This window comes from Mirounga angustirostris, unplaced genomic scaffold, assembly GCF_029215605.1.
Source record: "Mirounga angustirostris isolate CCGP_5_RB_7025 unplaced genomic scaffold, mMirAng1.0.hap1 SCAF_10, whole genome shotgun sequence".
NCBI classification, from domain to species: domain Eukaryota; kingdom Metazoa; phylum Chordata; class Mammalia; order Carnivora; family Phocidae; genus Mirounga; species Mirounga angustirostris.
Genome location: NW_026991718.1, coordinates 128,388,068 through 128,411,300, shown reverse-complemented (window position 1 = coordinate 128,411,300; position 23,233 = coordinate 128,388,068). Strand labels below are relative to the sequence as shown.

The window sequence follows — 23,233 nt, the reverse complement described above, 5'->3', positions numbered from 1 at the left end:
GGTTTCAGAGCGTCCCAGGGCTTGGTGCGGACATGGTCACTTTGGGATGCCTGTTGGACCCCTGCGCGGAAGGTTGGGTTGGCAGCTGGACGCGTGCCCCTGGATGTAAGCGGAGAGGTCCGGGCTGCAGATGAAGATGAGCTTTCTGCCGGAAGATAGAAGGGAGGGCAGAGCTGTGGGTAGAGGGTACCCGCAGGGCCCACCTGAATGGGCCTCGGGGCTCGGAGCCCAGGACCAGTGTTCCTCTGACATTCGTGTTCAGGTGGAATCAGACTGTGCCTAGAAGAGGAAAAGAGATAACTCAAGTGTGGACCAAGGACAAGGGTACAAGTGTGTGTCTTTTGTGTCCTGTTGCTGGTTTTACCACCACCCCGAAGGCCACGCTCCCAGTACCCTTTGCCCCCATGGCTATAGGCGCTTCCTAACTGATCATCCCACTTCAAGCCTTGTACCCCAGTTTCTTCAACACACAGAACCCAAGCGATTATTTAAAAACTCGAATATGGTCTTGTCACACACTGCCCGATACTGTTCAGGTATTCCCCATTGCTCTTACATCCAGAATTCTCCACATGGTTCCAGGGCCCCACTTACCTCCCAGCCTTCCCTTACACCTTCTTCAGGTTCCTGAGCACCTACCACTCCAGTCTTCCTTCGGTCCCGCCAACATGTCATACTTCCTCCAGCCTCAGGGCCTTTGCACATACTTTCCCCATCTGGCTGTTAGTTCTTCCCCTCACTATTTCCTGGCCAACTTCTTGATGACTTTCTGGTCTCTGCGGAAACATCGGCTCCTAGGGAAGCCTTCCCTGAACTCCCTATATCTGCATCAGGTTTCCTTGTTATGAGCTCTGTAGTACCTTCTTCTTTTCTTCGTGGTGCTTACCTCGGTTTGCAATTAAACATTAGGGTAAGTACTTGTTGAAGTGAGCTGAATTCCTGGAACAGGGCCAGACAGTACCAAGGCGTGCTAGAAGTTTCAAGCTCTCAGGGGCTTTGCTGGCTTCCCTTGCACTTTTGTTGGAAGGGCTGGAGAAAAATGAAGAGGCCAGGGCCTCTGCAAGGAGGTCAGCCACAGGGCAGAGAGAAGGTTGACAGAGCTGCACTGTCAAGGCCTCCGTCCCACCCCCCGCCCCCCGGGATGGCCACTGAATGCATAAAGGTCATGCATTCTGCTCCTAGTCCTTGCTCCTAAGAGCACAAATTATTTATTTTGGAATTGAAAATATGTCTTCCCCCCAACCCAAACCCCCACCCTCAAGGTGGCCCTCTGAGAAGAAAAGCCTCTCACTTCCCACTGCTCCAGCAGAAACTGTTTTGGGTCAGGGCCTAGTCTGAACCTATTCCCTTCAAAGAACTCTTGATTGTTAGGGTGTAGATTCCAAAACTTAGAAGCTTTTAAAATATATCCACTGTTCATTGGGGCGCCTGGGTGGCTCAGTTGGTTAAGCGACTGCCTTCGGCTCAGGTCATGATCCTGGAGTCCCGGGATCGAGTCCCGCATCGGGCTCCCTTCTCGGCAGGGAGTCTGCTTCTCCCTCTGGCCCTCCCCCCTCTCATGTACTCTCTCTCATTCTCGCTCTCTCAAATAAATAAAAAAAATCTTTAAAAAATAAATAAATAAAATATATCCACTGTTCAGAGGAAAAACTAAGGCAGTTAGAGTCTTTTTATTTTTTTTAAATTTATTTATTTTAGAGAGAGTGTTTGTGAGCATGGGGAGGGGCAGAGGGAGAGGGACAAGCAGACTACCCGCTGAATGGGGGTTGTTAAAATCTAAGGAACTTACACAGGAGAGTTAAACTTTTTTCCACCTGTCCATCCATCCTTCCATCCAAACATCCACTTTTCCATTGAGCCATTGATTGATCCATCTACTATTATCTGTTCTTCCATCAATTGATCAATTGATCTATGTATGCATCGATTGATTAATCCATCCAAACATACACTCTTTCATCCATGCATGCATGCATGCATGCATGCATCCATCCATCCAAACACCCACTCTTCCATTCATCCCTCTATCCATCCACACATCCACTGGACATAAAGCTGTGTCTGAATGAGGCAGTCGTGACCACTGCCTTAGTAGGTCTCATAGGCTAAAGGAGATAAAATTCTCTGGTCAAGCCTCGTCATGCATCCACTTTGCCAGGGGTGGGTGGGATGACTGGGTTGATAGTTTTGCCAAAATTGGGTCAAGAGTAGTTTCCCAATGGAACACCCTGGGATGCTGTTATCAGAAGCAGGGAATGATTCCGGGTAGGCAAAATCAACAGATGTCCACTAGATTAGAGGCATTTAATCATTAGGGGTGGAGGATGAGAAAGGACAGGGGAGGGTGACACCAGCCCTTCTTTTTTTCTACAGCATAAGGGCAGGCCGGTTCCTTTGTTTATCCCTGACCACATTTCAGGGTCTGGACTTTGGGTTCTGTCATAATGACCCAAAAGCACCCATCTCCTTCTAGATACTTGGCTCTAAATGTCCCAGTCTGGGTCATCACTCTCTCCTCCTCCATCTACATTTATCAGCTAACCTTAGATACTTGTTGGCTACACCCAGTGTCGCTCTGCTTATGATTAGGAATTAAAGAAGAGGATCATTTTCTGCTCTGACAATCAGAAAGTACTTCCTAAGTCTCTGAAAGTTGGCAAGTCCTGAGGCTAGGCTTGGGTCCCTTGAAATGGAGAGGCTAAACAGGTGTTTCTCATCCCTGGCCACACACTGGAAGCATCTGGGGAGGTTTTACAAAACCCTGATGCCCAGGCCCCACGTTCAAACATTCTGATTATAACTGGTCTCTGGTGGGGCTCTGCCACTGAATGTTTAAACAGCTCTCCAGGTGGCTCGAATGCGTAGCTGGGGTTAAGAACCACTGGTCTAAGTGCAATTTGGAAAACCCTATTCATTGCTGTGTCTCTTTGCTTCCAGGATAAAAGCATGATGAGGGTAGCGACGCTGTCCTGTTGATGGCTGCATCTCCAAGAGCTGTAGCAATGTCACGTACCTGGCAGGTGCTCAGCAAATATTTGTGGAATGAATGATGATCCCTAGCTTTGCACAAATCCCTTAATGGAGCGGAGATGGCTCCCCATGAAGGATGCACATTCTCCATTTTTCCTAGCACATGGGGAAGGATTTGAGTCATTCCCCACGTGAGGTCAAGTTGTGGTTCTCCGGGCATCCTAGAACCTCTCCCACCCTATCTTCTGCTCCAGAGATTCTCAACACTGGCTACACTTTGGATTCATCTGAAGTCATTTAAGAAAAATACCTTTGGATGTTCTGGTTCCCTGGGGGTTGGACTGAAGCCTAGGCACAGGCATTGAAAAAGTGTTCCTGGTGATTCTAACATGCTGTTAGGGTTGAAGACCACTGTTGTCTCCTTGTCTGCCTCTGTGAGTCTATTTTCTGACTTCAGCCAACTTGGTCTGAGACCCTTGGAAGTGGGGGGGGGGCGGTTGGTAGTACTGGGTTCTTATGTAGTGTTCTTCAAAGGTACTTGCTCATAACATTCATCTTGGGTGCTTATTTAAAAATACACATTCCTGAGCCTCTACTCCAGACTTACAGAAGAAGCTCCAGCGAGAGCCTGCGAATATGTGTTTTTGACCAGTGTCTGCATGTACTTGTTACCAGCCAACCTCTCCAAGTGCACTGCCGTCCTGGCTTGGGGGGCACACGGAGCCCCTTCGGGCTTTGGCTTCCCTTTGGTTCCCACTGCCAGAACTCTCTTTCCCCAGGTCATTTAGGTCACCCCCCCCTCCCCCGCTCCAGAGGCCCTACCTGACCACCCAAGAGGAGAATGCCTCCCCAGCTGTCAACCCTTACTCCATACTGCTGGTAATTCCCTCCTGACACTGTTCAAGATGATCTTCTCTTGTTTATCACCTTCATGCCCATACCCCCGACCCGAGCTTCCCGGGGCATCAGTGTCTGGTTCAGGCTGGGTCCCTGGCACCAGGCACACGAGAGGAGGCCCAAGACCTACAGATGTCAGGGTGGGGCTTGCGCTCTCAGAGTATCTATGCTTCGTTCCCAGGTCCTGGGAAACTGCGTTCAGGGATATACAGGCGACTGAACTGGAGGTGAAAATCATGCCACAGCTGTGGGCGCCCAGGAACCCCTGGAGGCGCAGTCTGCGGGGGAAGGGAATGGTGCCCCCCCCCTCACCCCCTGAGAGAAGAAAGGAGGGAAAGGAATGGGATCAGCTGATCACGTAGGGCAAAACTACGAGAGGCCCCAGCTCTCCCGTCTAGGTCCCAGGGCCCCGCGGGGAGGGAGGCGGGGGGAGGCGGCGGGTCCCAGCGCGGCCGCGCCGAAGCGCCCGGCGGTGGCCCGGGGCCCGTTGCTAAGCGCGGGGCCCGGGCGGTGCGGCCCCGGCCGGCCGGCCGACTGCCTCCTCCCTCCCGGGCGCCGGCCAGCCCGCCTCCCCCTCCCTCGCTCCCTCCCCCGGGGCCCGGGTGGCGGCCCCGCCCCCGCCGGCCCGGCCGCCCTGTCCCCGCCTCCCCCTCCGCGGGCTGCAACAGGTGCCTCCCCGAGCAGGAAGCCCGCGCCGCCGCCGCTCAGCTCCCCGGGCGCGTCCGGGACCCGCTGCGCCAGCGCGCCATTCCCGGGCCCGCGTGCGTCCCCACGAGGACAGGGACGCCGCCGCTCCCGCCGCCTCTCCGCCCCGCTTCCTGCCCCCGCTCCCGGCCAGGGGCCCAGGACAAGGCCGCGCCCGCGCCCGCCCCCGGCCCCGCCACCCTCCCGCCGCTTTGCGCGCCATGGACGCCCCGGAACGGCAGCCCGAGCCCGACGGCGGGGACGCCCCGGGCCACGAGCCCGGGGGCAGCCCCCAAGACGAGTTCGACTTCTCCATCCTCTTCGACTATGAGTATTTGAATCCTATCGAAGGTCGGTGGAGGCTCCTCCCGGCCTGCCCCCCCCCCGCCCCCCGAGCCCGGGCGGGGGCTTGGGCCTGCGGAGTGGACACGGGGCCCCTCTTTGGTCCCGATGTCACACTTGGGGGGGGTGGAGGGAGGGAGGGAGGGGTGCGTCTCCCCAGGTGAGAGGGAGGGCATGAGGCGTCTGGGACTGTTGCCACCTTTAGGGGGCGGTAGGCTCACTTTTGCCCAGTAGGGCGTCAGGCTGCAGTTACTGGTGGCTTGTCCCTGAGGGTCACTGTAGCAAAGCAAGGGGTGGTAGGGGCCTCAGCTGGCTCTTGCCTGCTGCAGGGTCTTCGGAGGGGAAAGGAAGTGATTGATTTGCCTCTGGAGGGAGGAGGTGAGGAAGCCAAAGAATGGAGTCAGCAGGGAGGGGACTGATGCACAAAGAGGTTGCAACTGCGCCCAACCGTCAGGGCCTGGGACGCTGACCCTCCTCTCCGCAGACAGCACCGCCTGTGAGCTGACTTTGCTGGGGACTTGGTGTTGAAACTGGTGAAGAGGTTGTCTGTGTCTGATGCTGGAGGGTGGTTTGGCTTCAGTGTTAGGAAGCCAGCCCCTTTCGTCCCTGGGTTCTGCTGCTGCCTTTGTGGATCACCCCAGGTGGATCAGTCTGAGCTTTGTTATGTGGTCCCCTAGCCCCCAGTCATCGTGCATGTGGGGTTTGCGGGCCAAGCCTGGCGTGTGGATTCAGGAAGAAGAAGCCTATTCCTGCCTCAGCGACCTGTCAGTCCATGCTTTTAGGTGCTCGGTGTGGCTGGGGACTTCCCCAGGCTGGGCCATCACTTCACGTGGGTTAGCAGGAACATTTGTCAGAAGGTGGAGGAGGTCGCATGCCCAGCCTCACTGTATTTTTCTGGTTAGCAGGTTGTCTTGGAAAAAAACAACAACAACAAAAAAAACCCCAGCCCCAGCCAGGCTTCCTGATTTTGACAGCCCAACCCAGCCAATGTTTGTTGAAGCCTCAGGGGCAGGCCTGTTGGTAACTTCCAGATGCACTCGGGCTTGGCCGCATCCGGAGTGCAGGAAGGGGTTGTGCGGGCTGATTGGTGTAGGAGGCCTTTTCACGGAGGCTTGGTGCTTCTCAGAGATGTTGTGTAAGGGAGGTGAATGAGAAGTTTCAACTTTCCTTCCCTCATGGTCTTCACTGGCCACGTTAGGTGAGGGACTTGCTTTGGCTTAGATGACAAGGAAGATGGTAGTTAGTAAATCATTCTGTATTTTGGCTGGAGATGGAAATAATTAGCCAACAAAAGAGACCAGTCTTCTCGAGTTGCAATCTGGAGGCCTTCCTTTGCTTTGAAAAGATACAACTAAGAATCTGCAAATGATCCCTTTAAGGTTCCTTTAACATCCGCGCTCTTTGTTTGTTAAGATTAAAGTCATGTTTTGCAGGGAACTTCTACCCCTCCCAGATTCACAATCAGCTAACTTTTTTTTTTTTCCTTTTTTTTTTTGCACAGGGGAGATTTCCGGGGAAATAGTTTCCAAGCCAAATCCGATGGGAGGTGCTTTTTATAGTTTTTCTTGGCAAGTGGTGCTTGGTGGCCGCCAGATGGGTGTCTAAATGGCCACAGCGAAAACCCTGGAATCATTAAAAAAAAAAACTTTATTTTTTTGGAACAGTTTGAGAGTACAGAACACTGGTAAAGACAGTAGAGGGAGTTGCCATATCCCGAGCACCCAGGTCCCCATTTTATTTACATTACACTAGTATGAATGTATTTGTTATCATCCATGAGCCAATACTGATGCATTATTATGACCTAGAGTCCATACTGTCCTTGTTTGTTATGAGCTTGACAGTTTTGAGGAGCACTGGTTAGGTGTGCTGTAGAGTGTGCCTCAGTTAGGGTCTTTCTGATGTTTCCCTCGTGCAAAGGCTGGGGCTATGGGTTTAGGGGATGAAGACCACACAGCTGACGGGACTGTGTCCATCACATCCTATCAAGGGTACCTATTATCAACTTGATTGATCACCATTGATACTGACCTTGATCAGCTTGGCCAAAGTAGTATTTGTCGGGTTTCTCCATTGTAAAGTCCCTCCTCTGCAAACTGTACTCTTTGGAAAGGAGTTCCTATGTGTAGCCCCCCGCCTTATGGAATGGGGAGTTTGGAATCTGTAAATGATAGTTCCTTGCTGGGAAGTAGGCAGCATCATGGCTGAGGAAGAGAGGGGCTGTTGTGAGCCTTGGGAGGCAAAGCGAGCTCTTCCAGATGTGGGTCTGGCTCTGGCTACCCAGATGTTAATGGGGTCACCTCTCTGCTTCTGAATGGTGGAACTCCCCAAGGACTGACACTAGCCTTTAGCTTGCCATTGGGCTTTGTCCCGGGTGACAATATATTGGTAATGCATGTGAGGGCTATCCTTAGCTCTGTGCATGAGCTTGGCAAACGTCAAGGAAGGAAAGGGCCGGCGAATGGGACAGACATTGGCAGAACTTGGTGATGGTACTTAGGAATTTGGGGGAAGTCGGATGCTCATTTTATGGAACTGTAGCATCGTAGCAGATGCCTATTATAGCTCATGCAATAACCCTCCAACCCTAGCAGGTGGGCACTCTTGTCACCCTCATTTTACAGAGGAGGCAGTGAGGCATGGAAAGGTGAAGGAATTTTCTCAAGAGAACAGGGTTGGTAAATGGCAGAGCTGAAACATGAACCTGGCAGTCTTGCTCCAGAGGCTGCATTCTGAGCTACTGTGTGAGGGTTCACTATTTCCTCATCTGATGAGCGAGATGCAAAGCAGTTTGTAAGGGGCACTATGGCAAGACTGGAGTTTAAAACATTTACCAACAGAGTGATCTTGGGTGAGTCTTTTAACCTCTCTGGACCTTGGTTTGCTTATCTGTCAAATGGCTGAAATAATAGTGCTTATCTCACAGGGTTGTTTGCCTTGAATGGCTTGACCTATTTATTTATTTAAGATTTATTTATTTATTTTAGAGACAGAGTGGGGGAGGGGCAGGGTCAGAGGGGGAGAGAGACTCTTAAGCAGGCTCCATGCCCAGCACGGAGCCCAGCACAGGGCTCGATCTCACAACCCTGAGATCATGATCTGAGCCGAAATCAAGAGTCAGACACTCAACGGACTGAGCCACCCAGGCACCCCCTGACCTATTTAAGTCAATACAGAGTGTGATTTGTTATGAGCATTTTTTAAAACCCTTGGCTCTCTTAACAGAGGTGCTCAGTTCATGTGAGCTGTTACTCATTTACTCATCCCGCTAACTACTGGGCATCTATTGTGTTAGACCCTGGGGATATAATAGGGAATAAGACCCAGGCCCTGCCCTCACGGAGCCGGAGCCTCAAATTGTGCTTCTGTGGTTTTCTCTCATCTAATGGCATTGACTAATAATACCTTCAGCAGCCTGCCCCCTTGTAGTGGAAATGGCAGCATCCTTGCCTTGTTTCTGACCCTAGCAGGAATATCTTAGGTGTCTGCTTTAGGACTGAAGTATATGGATTTTATTATGTTGAGGAAGTATCTACCCATTACTGTTTTCTTGAGAGGTTTGATTAGGAATGAGAGTTGAATTAGGTCATCGGCTTCTTAGGATCTATGGAAAAATGATTTTATTCTTCTTAGATCTATTTATATGCTGACTTATACCAATAGATTTCTGAATATTGAACAATTCTTGGTTTAAACCCCACTTGGTCACTTATGGTGGTGGGGCTGGTGTCTGATAATGTTTAAGATTCCTGTCAGCAGTATTTTTGAGTGATATTTGTCTGTAATGTCCTTTTTGGTGTGGTTCGGATTTCTTTCCTTTTCTATGGTTTGGATTTCTTTCCTTTTCTATGCTCAGGAACAACATATGTATTGCTGGGACTATCCTGTTTCTAAAGTTGTGATAGAATTCCCCTGTGAAGCCATCCGGACCTGGTGCCTTTTTATGGGGTTGTTCTCTGATTGCTTTCTCTCTTCTGTTCTCTATTCTGTTCTCTGTTGTCGATGGGAATTGGTCTGCTTGCACTTTGTGTCTACTGGAGTCAATTTTGGTAAGCCATATCTTTCTAAGAAATTATCCATTTTATTTAGGTTTTCAAATTTATTTGCTTAGAGCCATGCAAAGTATGACTCTTACTATACTTAGCTGTCTCCCTCGGTCAAAAAAAGGTGACAGAAAGAACGGGGACAGAGCTGTGGGAGTCCTGACCAGTGCTCCTTTGTTATGGGAGGGGAGAGAGGTGTGCTGGTTGTCGGTGGACAGATTAGAAGTTTCGTTCCTTTGTGTGTGTTCGCAAATTCGATGAAATGAATTAGTACTTCTCCCAATGTGTAAAGCACTGGGAGAGATGGATGGGTACTGGGAGTCCCTGTCACCTCCGGAAGTGCCACATCCCCTCTGGACTGTCAGGGACTGACCCATCGGGCGCGATCACTGCTGCTAGGCCTCAGTGGGTCTGGTGTGTCCCTCCTGGTAAGCTAATGCAAATGGTACCAACCTTGACCTTTCAGGCCTCCTGGTCTTGTAGTCCATTCTGGTGGTCCTTAAACTTTTTGGGTCACAGCCCTTTGCAAAGCTGATGAAAGCCGCAGATCCCATATGCACACACACGCATGTACACACATATCAGGCACGTACACAGTGCTCACGTGCGTAACTCCTGCACGCCCCCTACACATCCCCCTCTGCCCTCCATGTGCCTTTCATACCGTTTTCAGGTAGACTCACAGAACCCTCTGGAGCCCATCCCCTCTCGTCACCCGCATTTCCACTCAGGAACACCTGCTCTCAACCCATTCACCGGGGACAATTAAAACCTCCTTCTTTCAGCAAACACTCACTGAATGCTGGTTTGGTGCCAGACCCTGGGGCGGGGCGGGGGCGGGGGGCGGGGGGGGGGGATGGGTGTAGAGACAATTCGATGTGGTCCTACCCTTGCCTGGCCCTCAGGCCAGTATGGGACACAGCCTGGTAAACAAATAGGGACAAATGAGGTGCTGGGGATAGGGTATCATGGGGATTTTTTTGGTGCTTACTAAAAATAGAGTTCTACCCTAAGCAAGCAGGTTTGCTGAACACGTGTGACATTCAGAGATGTTGCCGTCTGTGTGGAGTTAAGGACAGGCCTTATTAAGCCTGCTTTGTACAAACAGCGTCTCCAGGTGCAGCCGGAAAGGTGAAATGAGAGCTAGGGTTGAGCGGTGGCCTTGTCTAGGAGGCGAAGGAAATGGGGAGAAAGTTGCCCTGATCATTCTTCACCGCTGAACACATGTCATCCACGCTTCCAAATTCAAGGCACTTTGTTCTGGAGGCGATTGGGAGCAAGGCCCTTAAAACCTTAGAGCAGTGTTATTTGGGTTGGTTCCCAAGGTGTCCTAATCCTGTAAGGTGGGGTGGGGGGTGGGGTTTGAATCTATTCGAAAAATGCAGCATTGTGGCCAGTGGTTCTCAATCCTGGCTGCACATTAGAATCTTTCAGCTGCACTTGGGACCAGGGAAGTCAGACCCTTTGGGGGTCCATTACCTTTGCTGAGTCAGTCAGCGGCGAATGGCAGGGCGGGCCTTGAACCCAGGCAGCCGGGGTCCTGAGTCCAAGCTGTCAGCACTACAACTCAGCAACGATGTCACGGACTCCAGCTTTGGGGACGTCCCATGTACTGGAGCCCGGGCTGCATGCACCCCTTATATTTGATATTTATAGAATCATCAACTTGATGTTTGTTGCTGTCCTTAGGGGATTATGCTCCTACAACAAAACTAACAGTGATAAAGGACAGGAAATCAATGGGAGTTCTGCTGTTTTTATAGTTCTTTCTGCATCCCCAGGGATTGTTGTGCATGCCCCCGGGGCCCACCCACACGTTCCCCCACTGTGCATTGTTGTGCATGCCCCCGAGGCCATTGGCTCAGCGGGTCGGAGCACCAGGTCTGAAATCAGAAAACCCTGGCTTGAAATTCTGATTTAGTTGCCTCCTACCTGCCTGACCTTGGCCAAGCAAAAGTCCCCGGGGCGTTAGCAAGCACACAATGAGTAATTGCCCAATGAATGGAGGAAAATTATTAGCGGTATGCCTCGGGACATGAGATTTGGCTTCTCTGGGCTTGTGTTTTCTCACCTGTGCCGTGGGGATGGTGATGGTAGCGCTCACCTGCGGGGGTGGATGTGAGGTTACCTGGAGGCAGTGTGCTCGAAGCCCGAAGCCTGAAGCCTGCGTGGCAAGGCTGTGCAGAGATTGGGCGGCTTCCAGCTCTCCTGGCTTCCTGAGGGCATTGGCTCCTTGGAACAGGGAGCCTTCACCTTGGATGAAGTCTGAGCTTTAAGAGAAGACCGGCCAGGAATAAAGAAGATTCTGGTCCTCGGAGAGGAGCCCCCGGCTGCCGGGCTTGAGTGGGTGCCGTCTACCTTAACGTGCCTTCCGTACTGACTCAATACCCTTCTGGCACCTGCCTCAGTCCCAGAACTGGGTCGGCTGCAAGAACTTTCCCAGATGTCCAGATTCCGGGGCCTGGAGGTTCCCCGGTGGCTGCCTCTCTTGGGGAGGCAGCGTTTCCCCAGGTGCCCTGCCCTGGCTCCATGGGACCCTTGGACCAGGGCCAGGAAGGAGCAGCCCTGGAAAGTGCAGTGTGATGGATGCCTTGTGGCTTCCCCCCATGAAGGGACTTCCTCCTCCTTTCCTCCCCAGCACAGGAAATAGCCACAGGCCCCGCAGAGCTCCAGCCAAACTTGGCTTCCCCAGGCTGGTGTGAGGTTTGTTTTTTCTGCTGATTGTTCAAACTGAGCTCAGGGAAGAAGGCGAGACTCGACCCTGGGGCTCTTCCCGGGATGGGTCAGGGGCCTCTTCCTTATCTGGAGCAGAGCCCGATATGGGCTCCCCCAAAGCGAGAACAACGGCCTTTGGCTTTTCCCTGAATTTTTGTAATGAACTTTACCCAAAATACGGAAATGTAGAGAAATGATATAATTTCACGTTCCCACCACCCAGCTCCAAGTACCAGCATAAGGCTAATCTTTCAGCCCTGCCCCCCACTTATGCTCTACACTCCCGCCCCCAGTTACTTTAATCAAATTCCAAATGATATACTATTTTGTTAATAACTAGAGTAGTCTGTAGCTCTCCAAGACAAAGACTCGAGAAAAAACCAAATGCCATTATCAAACCTAAAACAGAACAATAATGACTTAATTTCCAATGTCTAGTTGCAAATTTCCCGCTTGTCTCACAAGTATCTTTTTACAGTTAATTTGTTTGAACCAAGATCCAAACAAGATCTTCACATTGTATTTGGTTGATGTGACCGCTGTGTTTCATTCTAGAAAGGTCCCCATCAATCCGCTTTTTTGCTATTTCTTTGCCGAAGAGACAAGGCCAGTTTTCCTGCACTGTTTGCCACGCGTCGGATTTGGCCAGTGGCATTCCTGGGGTGTCTTTGAACACGTTCCTCTGTCCTTTGCATTTCTTATAAACTGGCATTTAGATGGAAAGCCCCATGCCTTGGATTTTTTAATGCTTTCCCCCCTCCCCCGGTGCGGGGGAGGGGATATACACCCAAAGGCAGACGAGAGATGGCTTTTCCTGAGTTGGCATTTGGGACCCTCCCCGCCTCCTAATCTGAGGTTTGGGGGAAAAGCACATTTTCTCCACTGGGCCTGTTTTGGTTAAGATGCATTTCTAAAAGCCAGCCCTTCCCATGTGAATTTTAATTGAGCCATGCCTGGGTGAGCTTTCTGAAGGGAAGAAAGTCGCCTGCAAAGCTCAGGATTTATAAAGGCCCTTATCAAAACAAACCTGCTTGGGCAGGCCTGCAAAAGGGGGAAATGGTAAATGAGGAGGGGAAAGCTTGGTCTGTGGTGCCTGCAACAGTGACTAGAAAGACTGTAGGCAGGGGCTGTCGGCCTGCGCGCTCGTAAGAAGGTGGGCCGCCCGTCTGAGGTCCGCAGAGGGTGCCATCACCTCTGTTGCTGGGGAGAAAGGAGGAATGCCATTAAGGACCGGGCTTGGCAGGGCCACTGATTAAGTGTGCCCGCCCCTGGGAGCATGGCACTGAAATGAGAACTGCCAGGGGGGAGGGAAAGTGTAAATAAAGAACCTGTCAGTCAATCAGGTATTAATTTTAAATCTCTGCCCCTGGCCAAGAGTTCAGGGGCCCCACTGTTCTCAAGGGGGAAGTTTCCATTTGGATTTCAAGTTGGTTAAAAAAAGGGGGGGCAATCGGCTTTTCAAGGCTGTGCCAGGGGTTGTGGGACTGAAGGGGGGCAGCTTTGAGGTGCTGGCATGAGGGCAAGGGGTCTTTGCTGAGCTGGTTAGAAAGTGTGCGCCCACCTGTGTCCCCTCGGGCAGGCGTTTGATGGAGAGGTGGGTTAGCCATGTCCAGCCCTGTTTCTGAGGGAGGATTATCTGAAGTCTATTTCTGGTCGGTTCTGACCAGACCTTTCCTTCTCCTTTTGGTGAGGAAGCTGCCTGAGCCGTGTTCTCTGTCACGCACCCCATGACCAGTGTGGAGGGACGGACTCTCCTGTTAGAAAAGGGCCTCACATTGGGCGCCTGGGTGGCTCAGTTGGTTAAGCGACTGCCTTCGGCTCAGGTCATGATCCCGGAGTCCCGGGATCGAGTCCCGCATCGGGCTCCCTGCTCGGCGGGGAGTCTGCTTCTCCCTCTGCCCTCTTCCCTCTTCCCTCTCGTGCTCTCTGTCTCTCATTCTCTCTCTCTCAAACAAATAAATAAAATCTTAAAAAAAAAAAAAAAGGAAAAAAAAAAGAAAAGGGCCTCACTAAGTCCAGTTTGGTCTCGCATGGCTGTCTTTAAAAAGAGAGGCCGTACAGTCTGGTGACCGGGTAAATAAATGATGGTTTCATCCTATGGGGGGATACTACATATAAAAAAGAAATTGTGGCCGCACACCACACGGATGACTCTCAGAATGTTGAGCGAAAGACGTAACCTGTCCATCCTGGTGGATTTTATTTATGTGACGTTCGAGAACAGGCAAACCCAGTCTCTGGGTGAGAAGTGAGGCCTGGTAAGGGTTCCTGGCTGGGGGGGGCGGGGAGGGGTGCCACCAGGGAACCCTCGGGCAGAATGGAAATGGTCTATATCTTGAATGGTGGATAACCGGGTACATACATATATAAAGAGGCACGAGAGGTACATTTCACATTTGTGCATTTTACTGCACTTAAACCAGGTCTCAGTTTGAACCCCAGCTCTGCCCCTGATTGTTTTGTGACGTTGGGTGAATCTCTGCACCCTTAAGCCTCAGTTTCTCCATCTGTAACACAAAGGACTTGATAACACCTGCCTCCCCCACCCCGGGGGGCTGGTTATAAGCTGCAGAGAGGGAGGCAACAGGTGGGAAAGCTTGCGGCCCGGTGAATCTCAGCAATTGCGATGAATAAACATAGGAAGGTGTCTGAACGTCTTGAAAGCAGGAGGGGCCGTTGGAATGATTAAACCAGCAAGAGGTAGTCTGTAGCTCTTGTGAAGATGGAGATGAGGCCTGTCTGCCCGATGCCTCCATCCAAAAGCTTGACCTTGAGGCCTGTGGGCTGTGGAGTCCATACACTTCTCCACCCATCTCCGAAAGGAGTGTGTGTCCGCCTGGGGGTGCGCGTGGGTTCGCGAACAGCCAGGCCGGCAGCCAGTCTGTGAGGCTGATCGCTTGCAAATCATCCTGGGTCTTGTGTCCCCAGGCGCCTGGCCTCGTGGCAGGCTGCCTGGGAGGCAGGACCGAGCCTTCTTTTCTGTCCCGTCTGGTGAAGGCAGACAGCTGTCTTCGCTGGGACAAGGTCAGCAAAGAGCAGAGCGTTCAAGGTGGCTTTTTCCAGTGGTTCCACATGGACGAGACAGGATGGTAAACTGCCTTTTTTCCCTTTCTGGCACTTCTGCACCTGACTTATCTGGATGGAATTTCTCGCCTTTTATGCCCTGCGTCTGTATATGTCATCGCTGAGGGACGAGTGTGACAACCTGATTCCCCATCATCACTAACACACACAACTCAGATGAGGAATCCAACTGCAGTTCCGTGTGTGTGCAGGGCATGGGGGGCTTTGGGGAAAGTTTGCTGAGCACTGAACTTACTACTAGAGGGCAAAGCTTGAGGTGGCTTTTCAAAGCAGGGCTTTGCCCCGGGTGGTGCGGGCCACCAGACAAAAAAGGTTCCACCTTCCGGCTCCTTCGGTGATCCCGCCCAGCCCCCAACACACGGGAGGTTAGGAGGCTGGCTGGGTGGTGGGAGGAGGGCTCGTTCCCTCCACCTTCTCCCCTTTCCTCTGGCTGTACTTTGTGGTGCCAGGTTGTGGCATCCTCAGTGCTGCCATGGCGACAGACTGTGGTGACTCAAACCCAGGGCCTGTGACTCGCACCACCTTGGGGCGTGAGCTCATCAGGCGGTGGGTCCGGCACTTCAGACAGGGACGGCCCCGCAGCCCCAGCCCCCACACCCCCCTGCTGCCAGGCCCAGGGGCGTCTGGCTTCCGGGCTGGGTCCTGGCTCCTTTCCTCCAAGCCCTTCAGGCCTGAAGGCTCTGGTTCTTTGTGCCCTCCCCTCCCCCAAAGGCCGGACCCTGCGGTGGTTCCCTAGCTGGGTTTCTATTTTGGTCATTCTATTCTGCTTCCTGAAAATTCCACCGCCCGTAGCTCTAGGCGGAGAAGATGTTCTCTTGCTGTTCCTTTTTTTCAAAAGCGATCTGTTGGCTGGCGGGTTGGCACTGAATGGCCGCCTCAGACTTGGCCGTGTGTCCGTGTGTCCCCAAGGGTGAGCAACAGGCCCGCAAGAGGCTCCAGGAGGAAAGGCGCTGGCAGAGACCACCGTGTGGCCTCAGTGCGATTTTAAAATAAATCGTTGACTCAGTCCTGGGGCAAATGGAGGGACTGTGACTATTTCAGAAGAAAGGAATCCATGTCCTTAGTTGTCAGTTACCTCCTGATGGAACCCCCAGAGCAGCTCTAATTGTTGGGGTACCTCATAATCCCAGGGTTGGGGTTAAGGTGTCACCATCTAAGACATAGCCCCTTTCATGAATAGCAGGCTAGAATAATGGTTAGGTGATGGAGGAGCCAGACGGCCACTTAGAAGCTGTGTGACCTTGGGAAAATTAGTCACCCTCTCTGAGCCGCATTTTCCCTGTTGGTAAAATGTGGAAACTGTATCATCTGCTTCACAGGGTTCTTGTGAGACAAACATTAAATGTGTACCCAGTGGTTCTTGGTATAAAGTGAGTGGTATAGACATGTTAGCTATCATCAGTTTTTGTTACAGTGAGTAGCTCACTGAGTCACTAACACTTCGGTAAGATTTAGTTGATCAGCTCCTAGATGGCCCAGGGGAAAGAATAAAAGCATAAAATGGGAGGGGTGTTGGAGGCCTTCTTGACCTAGTCCACATATTTTTTGAAGGCTAGCTGAAAAAGGTTTCCCAAAGTACTGACTAATCTATCTTATTTTTATTTTTTAAGATTTTATTTATTGAGGGAGGGAGAGACAGACAGAGAGAGTGAAGGGGGGGAGAGTCAGAGGGAGAAGCAGACTCCCTGGTGAGCAGGAAGCCCCGATGTGGGCCCCGATCCCGGGACTCTAGGATCAGGACCTGAGCTAAAGGCAGACGCCCAACCGACTAAGCCACCCAGGCACCCCCATCTTATTTTTATAAAACATTCTTCCCTTTTTCTTTTAAGGAGGACCTACACCCAATGTGGGGCTCAGACTCAGGACCCCGAGATCAAGAGTCGCACGCTCCTCTGACTGGAGCCAGCCGGGCATCCCCCCTTTCTTCTTTCTTTTAATGCACTGGGGCTAGTGTGTGTCGTGCTGGCAAGTTGTTGTAAAATAAAGCAGTGAGAGCTGAGAAAGGGTGGAATTTTCATTTAGAAAGTCACTCTTTCCATAATAATAATAATAATAACAACAACAACACACCATAGACCCCCATTTATTGGGGGTTTATTCCATGTGTTTCAGGCTTCACGTGGATTCAGTGAACTGTAGGTTGGTATTGTCACTGCCCTCATCACCGTGAGGACTTGGGGTTCCCCTGGGCACACGGCCGAGGGGCGGGGCAGTGGCACCAGGGTCCCCTAACCCTGGGCTAGGTGAGACCTGGATCTCAGTGCAGGCACCTTGCTGAGGTGGGGCTGGAGTGGTCTCCCCGGCAATCTTGTCCTGTAGTCTCTGACAGTGGCCAGAGACCTCCCCACATGGGCACGGGCCCCGGATGTTGGGGGGAGCCCCTGGAAGCCGAGGAAGGGGAGACTGCTGAGAATCAGGACTTCCGATGTCTGCTGCAGAAATGATGTACCTGCTGCGGCTGACGGGGGGCAGATGTCTCCTTGCTGAAGCATTTTGGGTTGGAGGGCCCGGATGAAAGCTTCCATCAGTCTTGGGGGCCTGTGTTGGGTGCAGGCCCCGCATGTGGCCCCAGGGCTGTACAGCATAGGGCAGGGGTTCTCAGCTGGCCTGGGGGGTATCCTGCCTGGCGGGAGAAATTTGGCAATACCTGGGGACATTTTTGGTTGTCATGACTGGGAGAAGGGTGGGGGTGTTACTGGCATCTCATGGTTAGAGGCCAGGGGTGCCGCTGAACACCCCACAGCCCCCACACAAAAGAATTATTTCACCCTGAATGCTGCTGGTTCCGAGGTTGAGAATCCCTGGCCTGGTGCTGGATGGTGCTCTCAGGCCTGCCCGGGTTCAGGCTGTGGGACCTCGGGCAAGCTAATTCTTGTGTCTCAGGTTCCTTATCTGTAAAAGGGGGATACACGGTGCCCACCTCATAGGTGGTTGTGAGAATGGAATAATTCACTACATGTAATGTGCTTACCACAGTGCCTGGCATGTAAGTTCTCAGTAAATGTTCTCTGCTTTCGTGGTTTATTATTATTAATGACTTAAGATCCCTATCTGCCTTCAGAGAGTTCAGTCTAGTAGAGAGACAGACAAGTAAGCTATAACTGATAGACTTCATTATATGATTCTGTACGTTCTGGGAACACAGAAGAAGAGCTTCCTGATCCAGACTAGGGAATCAAGGAGGGCCTTTAGGAGGAGGTGGCCTAAGTGTAATCTTGATGGATGAATAATGGCTTGCTAGGAGAAGTGAGGATAGGAGGTTTGGAAGGGAGCTCTAGGCAAGGGGAACAGCATGTACAAAGACATGGAGGCACAGAGGACTTAGAACAGCAACCTCTGAATCCCCTGTCAGGGCTTCTACCTTGTTCCTCTCTCTGAATACCGATGCCTTAAGTGTGGGCTAGCTATCTTCCACGGCAGATGAGATGGATTTTACGTGGTCCACTGATGAGTACATTGCATGCAACCAGCACTATCTTTTTTTTGCAGTGCTACTTTGCTTTGAATGAGTCTGAGGTAGAGTCTCAGTTAGGTGCTACTGTGTCTTTAACACCTTTCTTTCTAGCACTTGCCATTCCCTGCCCCCCATCTCCAGCCTTAAAAAAGGTAGGCTTACAGGGGTTGTGGAAATGTTCTACATCTTTATTGTGGTTGTGGTTACAAGGTTGTATAACATTTGGCAAAACTCATCGAACTCTACATAGTCAAAATCTGTACATATAAGTTCTACCTCAATAAAAAGAGAGCATTCAGGGGCAGAAAAAAGGGTGGGCCTCAGAGTAGAGCTTTTGGCCGGCCACAGTGTCTCGAATCTCGGATTTAGTAACTTTTATTTTTATTGTGTTTTTACCCTACCTTCTATTTACGGAGGTGACACAGATTTTCCATTTGTGGTAGTGGTATAAAGTTTCCTTTTAAAATTAAAAAAGTACTGTGTGAGTGAATTTAAATATAGAAATATTAAGTAAATAATATTTACCGGTGGTACATGGATATCGCAAAGATCATGCGCGGGGTAAAAAGAGCAAGATTTTTGGGAACCCTTCTGAAAATCTGGCGGTTCTAAGATGAAACTCATGCCACCCAGTGGCTGTGTGGGCGTGGCCGTGACCCCGAGGGGCTGGCTGTGAGGGGGACAGTTGTGTAAGGAGGGAGAGCTGAGAATCCTAGCTGCTTATAGAAATGTGTTCACAATGAGCCGTGCGTCTGGGATATTCGCTGTCAAACACCCAGAGAGCCGAGAATGGAATGATGATCGATTACCTTCACATTCCCTGCTTGCTGTGAAACTTTCAGAATCTCGAGAGGAAAAAGAAATCGGAAAAAACTCTGCTGCTTGGATTAATTAAAACCAGTGTAAATGCTTTGGATGCTTTTGCTCAGCAAATGGGCCTTTCTGTTTGGCGTTCCTGCCAGCAAGTGTGAGTGATGTGTGTTTTCATGGCGGAGTTTCTGTGACTGTTCACGTCCGGCCTGAGGGGGTGTTTCTGATGAGATGTGATGCAGTTCATCTGATAAGGCTGGAATTTTTGCTAAGAGACTTTTTGTGGTTTGTTGTGCTGGTTCACAGGGTAGTGGATTATCAGAATGTTGTCTGATAAGGATTTGATGTTGAACTCTCGCTAGATTAAAATTCTACACTCTGTTACCTGCCAGGAAGGTGTGTGTGTGTGCGTGTGTGTGTGCGTGTGTGTGTGCGTGTGTATGCACATAGATACAAGTTGTGATCGATTGCCTCTTCATAAGAACTCAAGACCCTACACACCCCAGCTAGAAAAATCAAAGGATTTCACAGCCAGAAGTGACCAAGGAAACCGATCTAGTTTAGTGCTGTCCTATAAATGGGAAGGCTGAGACATAGAGCCGGTGGGGGACTTTTCCAAGGTCACACAGCTAGGTAGTGGCAGAGTAGGACTAGATCTCAATTTCCTGCTTCTGAAACGAGGGTGTCATTACCGTATATCCTGTCATGTCACCCCTATGCCCCACCACGTTTAAAATAAAATAAAACATGTTTCTTTTGGGAATTGTATTTCTTTTCTCGAGGTCATACAGAAATCAGTCTCCTTTCTGCCATGCTTCTGCTGCCTGATTACTTAGTTGCCCTCCCTGGAGGAAGTCACTGTTACTGTAACTTCCAGAGAGAGCCTGTGTACGCAACCCCTATGTGTGTGTGTGTGTGTGTGTGTGTACCTGTGTATACATTCCTCTATCCTGTTTTTATACTGTGCATGCTGTATGTACCTTGCTTTTCTCCTTTGACACTGTATCTTGTCATTCCAGATCAATGCAGAAAGAACTTTTCCAACCCTTTATCTAGCAGCATTGCATCCCATTGTATGAACAAACCAGAATTCAACCCATCCCCAACTGATAGACATTAGGTTGCTTCCAGTCTTCTGGGATGACAAACAGGGCAGTTTTTGTTTTTTTTTTTTAAGATTTTATTTATTTGAGAGAGAGTGAGAGTAAAAGAGAGCACAAGCAGGGGGAGGGGCAAAGGAAGAGGGAGAAGCAGACTCCCTGCTGAGAGGGAGCCCGATGCGGGACTCGATCCTAGGACCTTGGGATCATGACCTCAGTCAAAGACAGATGCTTAACTGACTGAGCCACCCAGGTGCCCCCAAACAGGGCAGTATTAACTAATCTTAGGCACACTTCATTTGGCACATATGAGGGTTTAGCTGCAGGATAAATTTCTAAAGCAACATTGTTTGGTTCCAAAGATACGTGTGTTGGAATTTTGATAGATATTACCAAGTTACCCTCTGGAGGTTATATCTTTCTCCCTTTTGGTTTGGATATTAACATCTTTGCGTAGCAGTTTAAATATTTCATATAGACTTTTGTGAACTCACTTTTAAAAAAATCATTCAGCCAACCAACATGTATTTTTTTTGGCGGGGGGGGGGGTTCCTGTCCAAGTGCTGGGAATACATTAGGGGGTGAAAGAGTCCTCATAGAATTTCCTGTTGTAGGGGTGGAGCTGGAGGTTGGGAGAGAGGCAGGCAATAAACAACTAAATTCAGAATTACTTAATTGGAATTTTGGGAAGTGTATGGAGCAGAACAGAGAAGCGTGAGTGGGCTGTAATTTAGCCAAGGAGACCAGGAAGCCTTCCCCAGCACATGACACTTTAGCTGGAAGGAATGAGTAGTTTAGTCATGTAGAGAAGGGACTAAGGCACCACACACCTGGGTGTGGTGGGGGGAAGAGCTGTTGTGACAGAGGGAACGGCAAGCGCAAAGGTCCTGAGACAGAAAAGGAGGTAGGTGCTTTCTAAGAACAGAAAGACAGCCAGTTTGCTTGGAGTCCAGGGAGAGATGTGGGAGGGCAGAGAGAGGCGAGGCCAGAGGTGGCAGGCCGGGCCTGGCCAGGCTGGCCTAGTTGAGGTTGTTCATCTTTACCCTAAGAGCTGTGGGAAGCCATTTCTGGGCTCTCGCCTGGGGTGGGGGCACCATCTGGACCTCATGAGATCAGCTCAGCTAAGGCAGGCAGCATGTAGTCCCGGATGGTCCAGAAAGGGCACCAGGAGGTTGAGGATCATCTATGTAGCCACCTCGGCTCCCCAGGGCAAGGGCCCGTCACACAACTTTAAGAAGAGTTCCAATTTCTGGCTGGCTGGACCTTGGGCATGCTTCTATTGTTTGCTCACTCGCTCAGCAGACGTTTATGCACAGCCTATGCTAGGTGTCCGGCAAACAGTGCTGAGCCTCAGTAGATACGGTTCCAGAATGGTAGCATAGTATCTGGTGCATGGGTTGCAAACTCCTGTAAAGGGCCAGATGATCAATATTTTAGGTTTTGTGAGCCATAGACTGTCGTAACTATCAACTCTACTATTGTAGTGCAAAAACAAGCCATAGACCATAGGTAAGCAAATAGGTGCATGGGTGCATTCCTATAAAACTTTATCTACACACACAGTCTGTGGGTCGGATTTGGCCCAGGAGCTGCAGTTTGCCTGCCCCTGATCTATCAGGATGAGATTCCCTCAACACATAATACCTGATGTGTTGTGAGCTGGTAACAGGTGTTAGCAGAGAAAAGATGGCAGGGGAAAAGGGCAGAGAATGAAAGACACGGGAAGAAATTAAGGGAAGCAGCCATGTGAAGATCTCGGGGGGTAGAGTTTCCAGCAGAATGAACAGCACTCAAGAACTTCAAGGCGGGAGCTACTTGAAGAATAGCGAAGGGGTTAGCAGGGCTGTTGCTGAGTCAGGGTGGGAAAAAGTGGGGAGGTACGGGTGGCGAGATGGGCCAGGGCTCAGGGACAAGTGTGTTAAGGACTTTGGATCACATCTGGGGCAGCTTTTAAAGTTTTGCAGATGGGCGTTTCGAGAGGCTACCGCGTGGCGAACAGACTGGAGGGGGCGAGGGTAGAAGTGGGGAGCCCGGGGGGAGGTGAGTAGGTCCAGGTGAGAGAGGACGGCTCGTGGCATAGGGCAGAGGGGTTGTGGTGGAGAAGGAGACACGCAAGCCTGTGGCTTATGTTTTGACAGTAGGGCCATCAGGATTTGCTGTGGATTGGATGTAAGGTGTGTGAAAGAGAGGAGTCAGGCTGACCCACGCCCCGACAGGGCGCTGGATGAGGGTCAGGGTGGCGGGGAAGAACAGCTCCTTCCCTCCTCACTCAACCCTCTCTCCAGCGTGGGTTCTTTCGAGGTGGCAGCCGAAGGCCGCTACTAAAGAAAGATGAGATCTTTCTGCACCCCCTGTTTTCAATAGCTTGAGAGACTACAGAACCATGGCTCTGCCTTTTGAGGGCCAAGGGGCTTGTCGGTGGGATTTCTCATCTTGCAAATTCTGTGTCTTTGGGTGAATCTCGTCCCCTCCCTGGGCCCCAGCTTCCCCATCTGTAAAATGGCACAAGATGAGACGTGACTCAGGAGTCCTCGTTCTAAATTAAGCCAGTATTTACACAAGGGTGTGAAAGGCTGGGATTTGAACCCAGAGCCCCTTGGACGCCAGAGCCGGTGCAGTCTCCCCCTGCGTCCTGTGGCTGTACCATATATGCAGAATGATGACGTAAGCCAGGTCAGTGGTTTCTAAACTGTGGGTCATGACCCACTGGTGGGCCAGGAAATCTGTCGAATGTTATGACCAGCATTTAAGCCAAATAGCCCCAGATAAGAGGAAAGAGAAGAGTGTATTGTATGTAGCAGGGTAAGTATTGTTTCGTGAAGCTTTTGTTTCAGTCTCCAGTAAATACGGTGTGAGCTGAGTTGTGAAATGAAATGAATCTCTCCCAAGGGTTCCACAGAACCACAAGTTTGGAGGCCACGGGCCCAGCGCGTCCCGCATGGCTTGGATGAGCTGTGCTCTGTGCACCTGCGCTAAAATCTTTCCGCTTTGGTCTCGCTCTTCGAGGAATCTGGGATGAAGTGGCCTCCCTTTCCTCTGGCGAGGGAAGGAGGCTCCAGCTTGGGGTTTGGTGTGGTGGGGATTAGAAAAAACAAAAACAAACAAACAAACAAAAAAACCAGGAGACAAAACCC

The 23,233-nt window shown here is 50.9% G+C and overlaps 1 protein-coding gene across 8 annotated transcripts in view; it reads left to right on the top strand.

Moving 5' to 3' along the window:
• NFATC2 (nuclear factor of activated T cells 2) overlaps positions 1 to 23,233 on the top strand; it is a 158,157-nt gene that overhangs the window by 13,053 nt on the left and 121,871 nt on the right. For 5 of the 8 annotated variants that reach the window (XM_064573362.1, XM_064573360.1, XM_064573357.1 and 2 more), the window contains exon 1: positions 4,526 to 4,902. The exons of 2 other annotated variants lie outside the window; for them this stretch is intronic. In XM_064573362.1, the coding sequence (XP_064429432.1) occupies positions 4,773 to 4,902 (130 nt within the window). In that variant the 5' untranslated portion in view covers positions 4,526 to 4,772. Of the gene's footprint in view, positions 1 to 4,525; positions 4,903 to 23,233 lie in introns of those variants that run through there. One more of the 8 variants, XM_064573364.1, reaches the window with a different exon arrangement.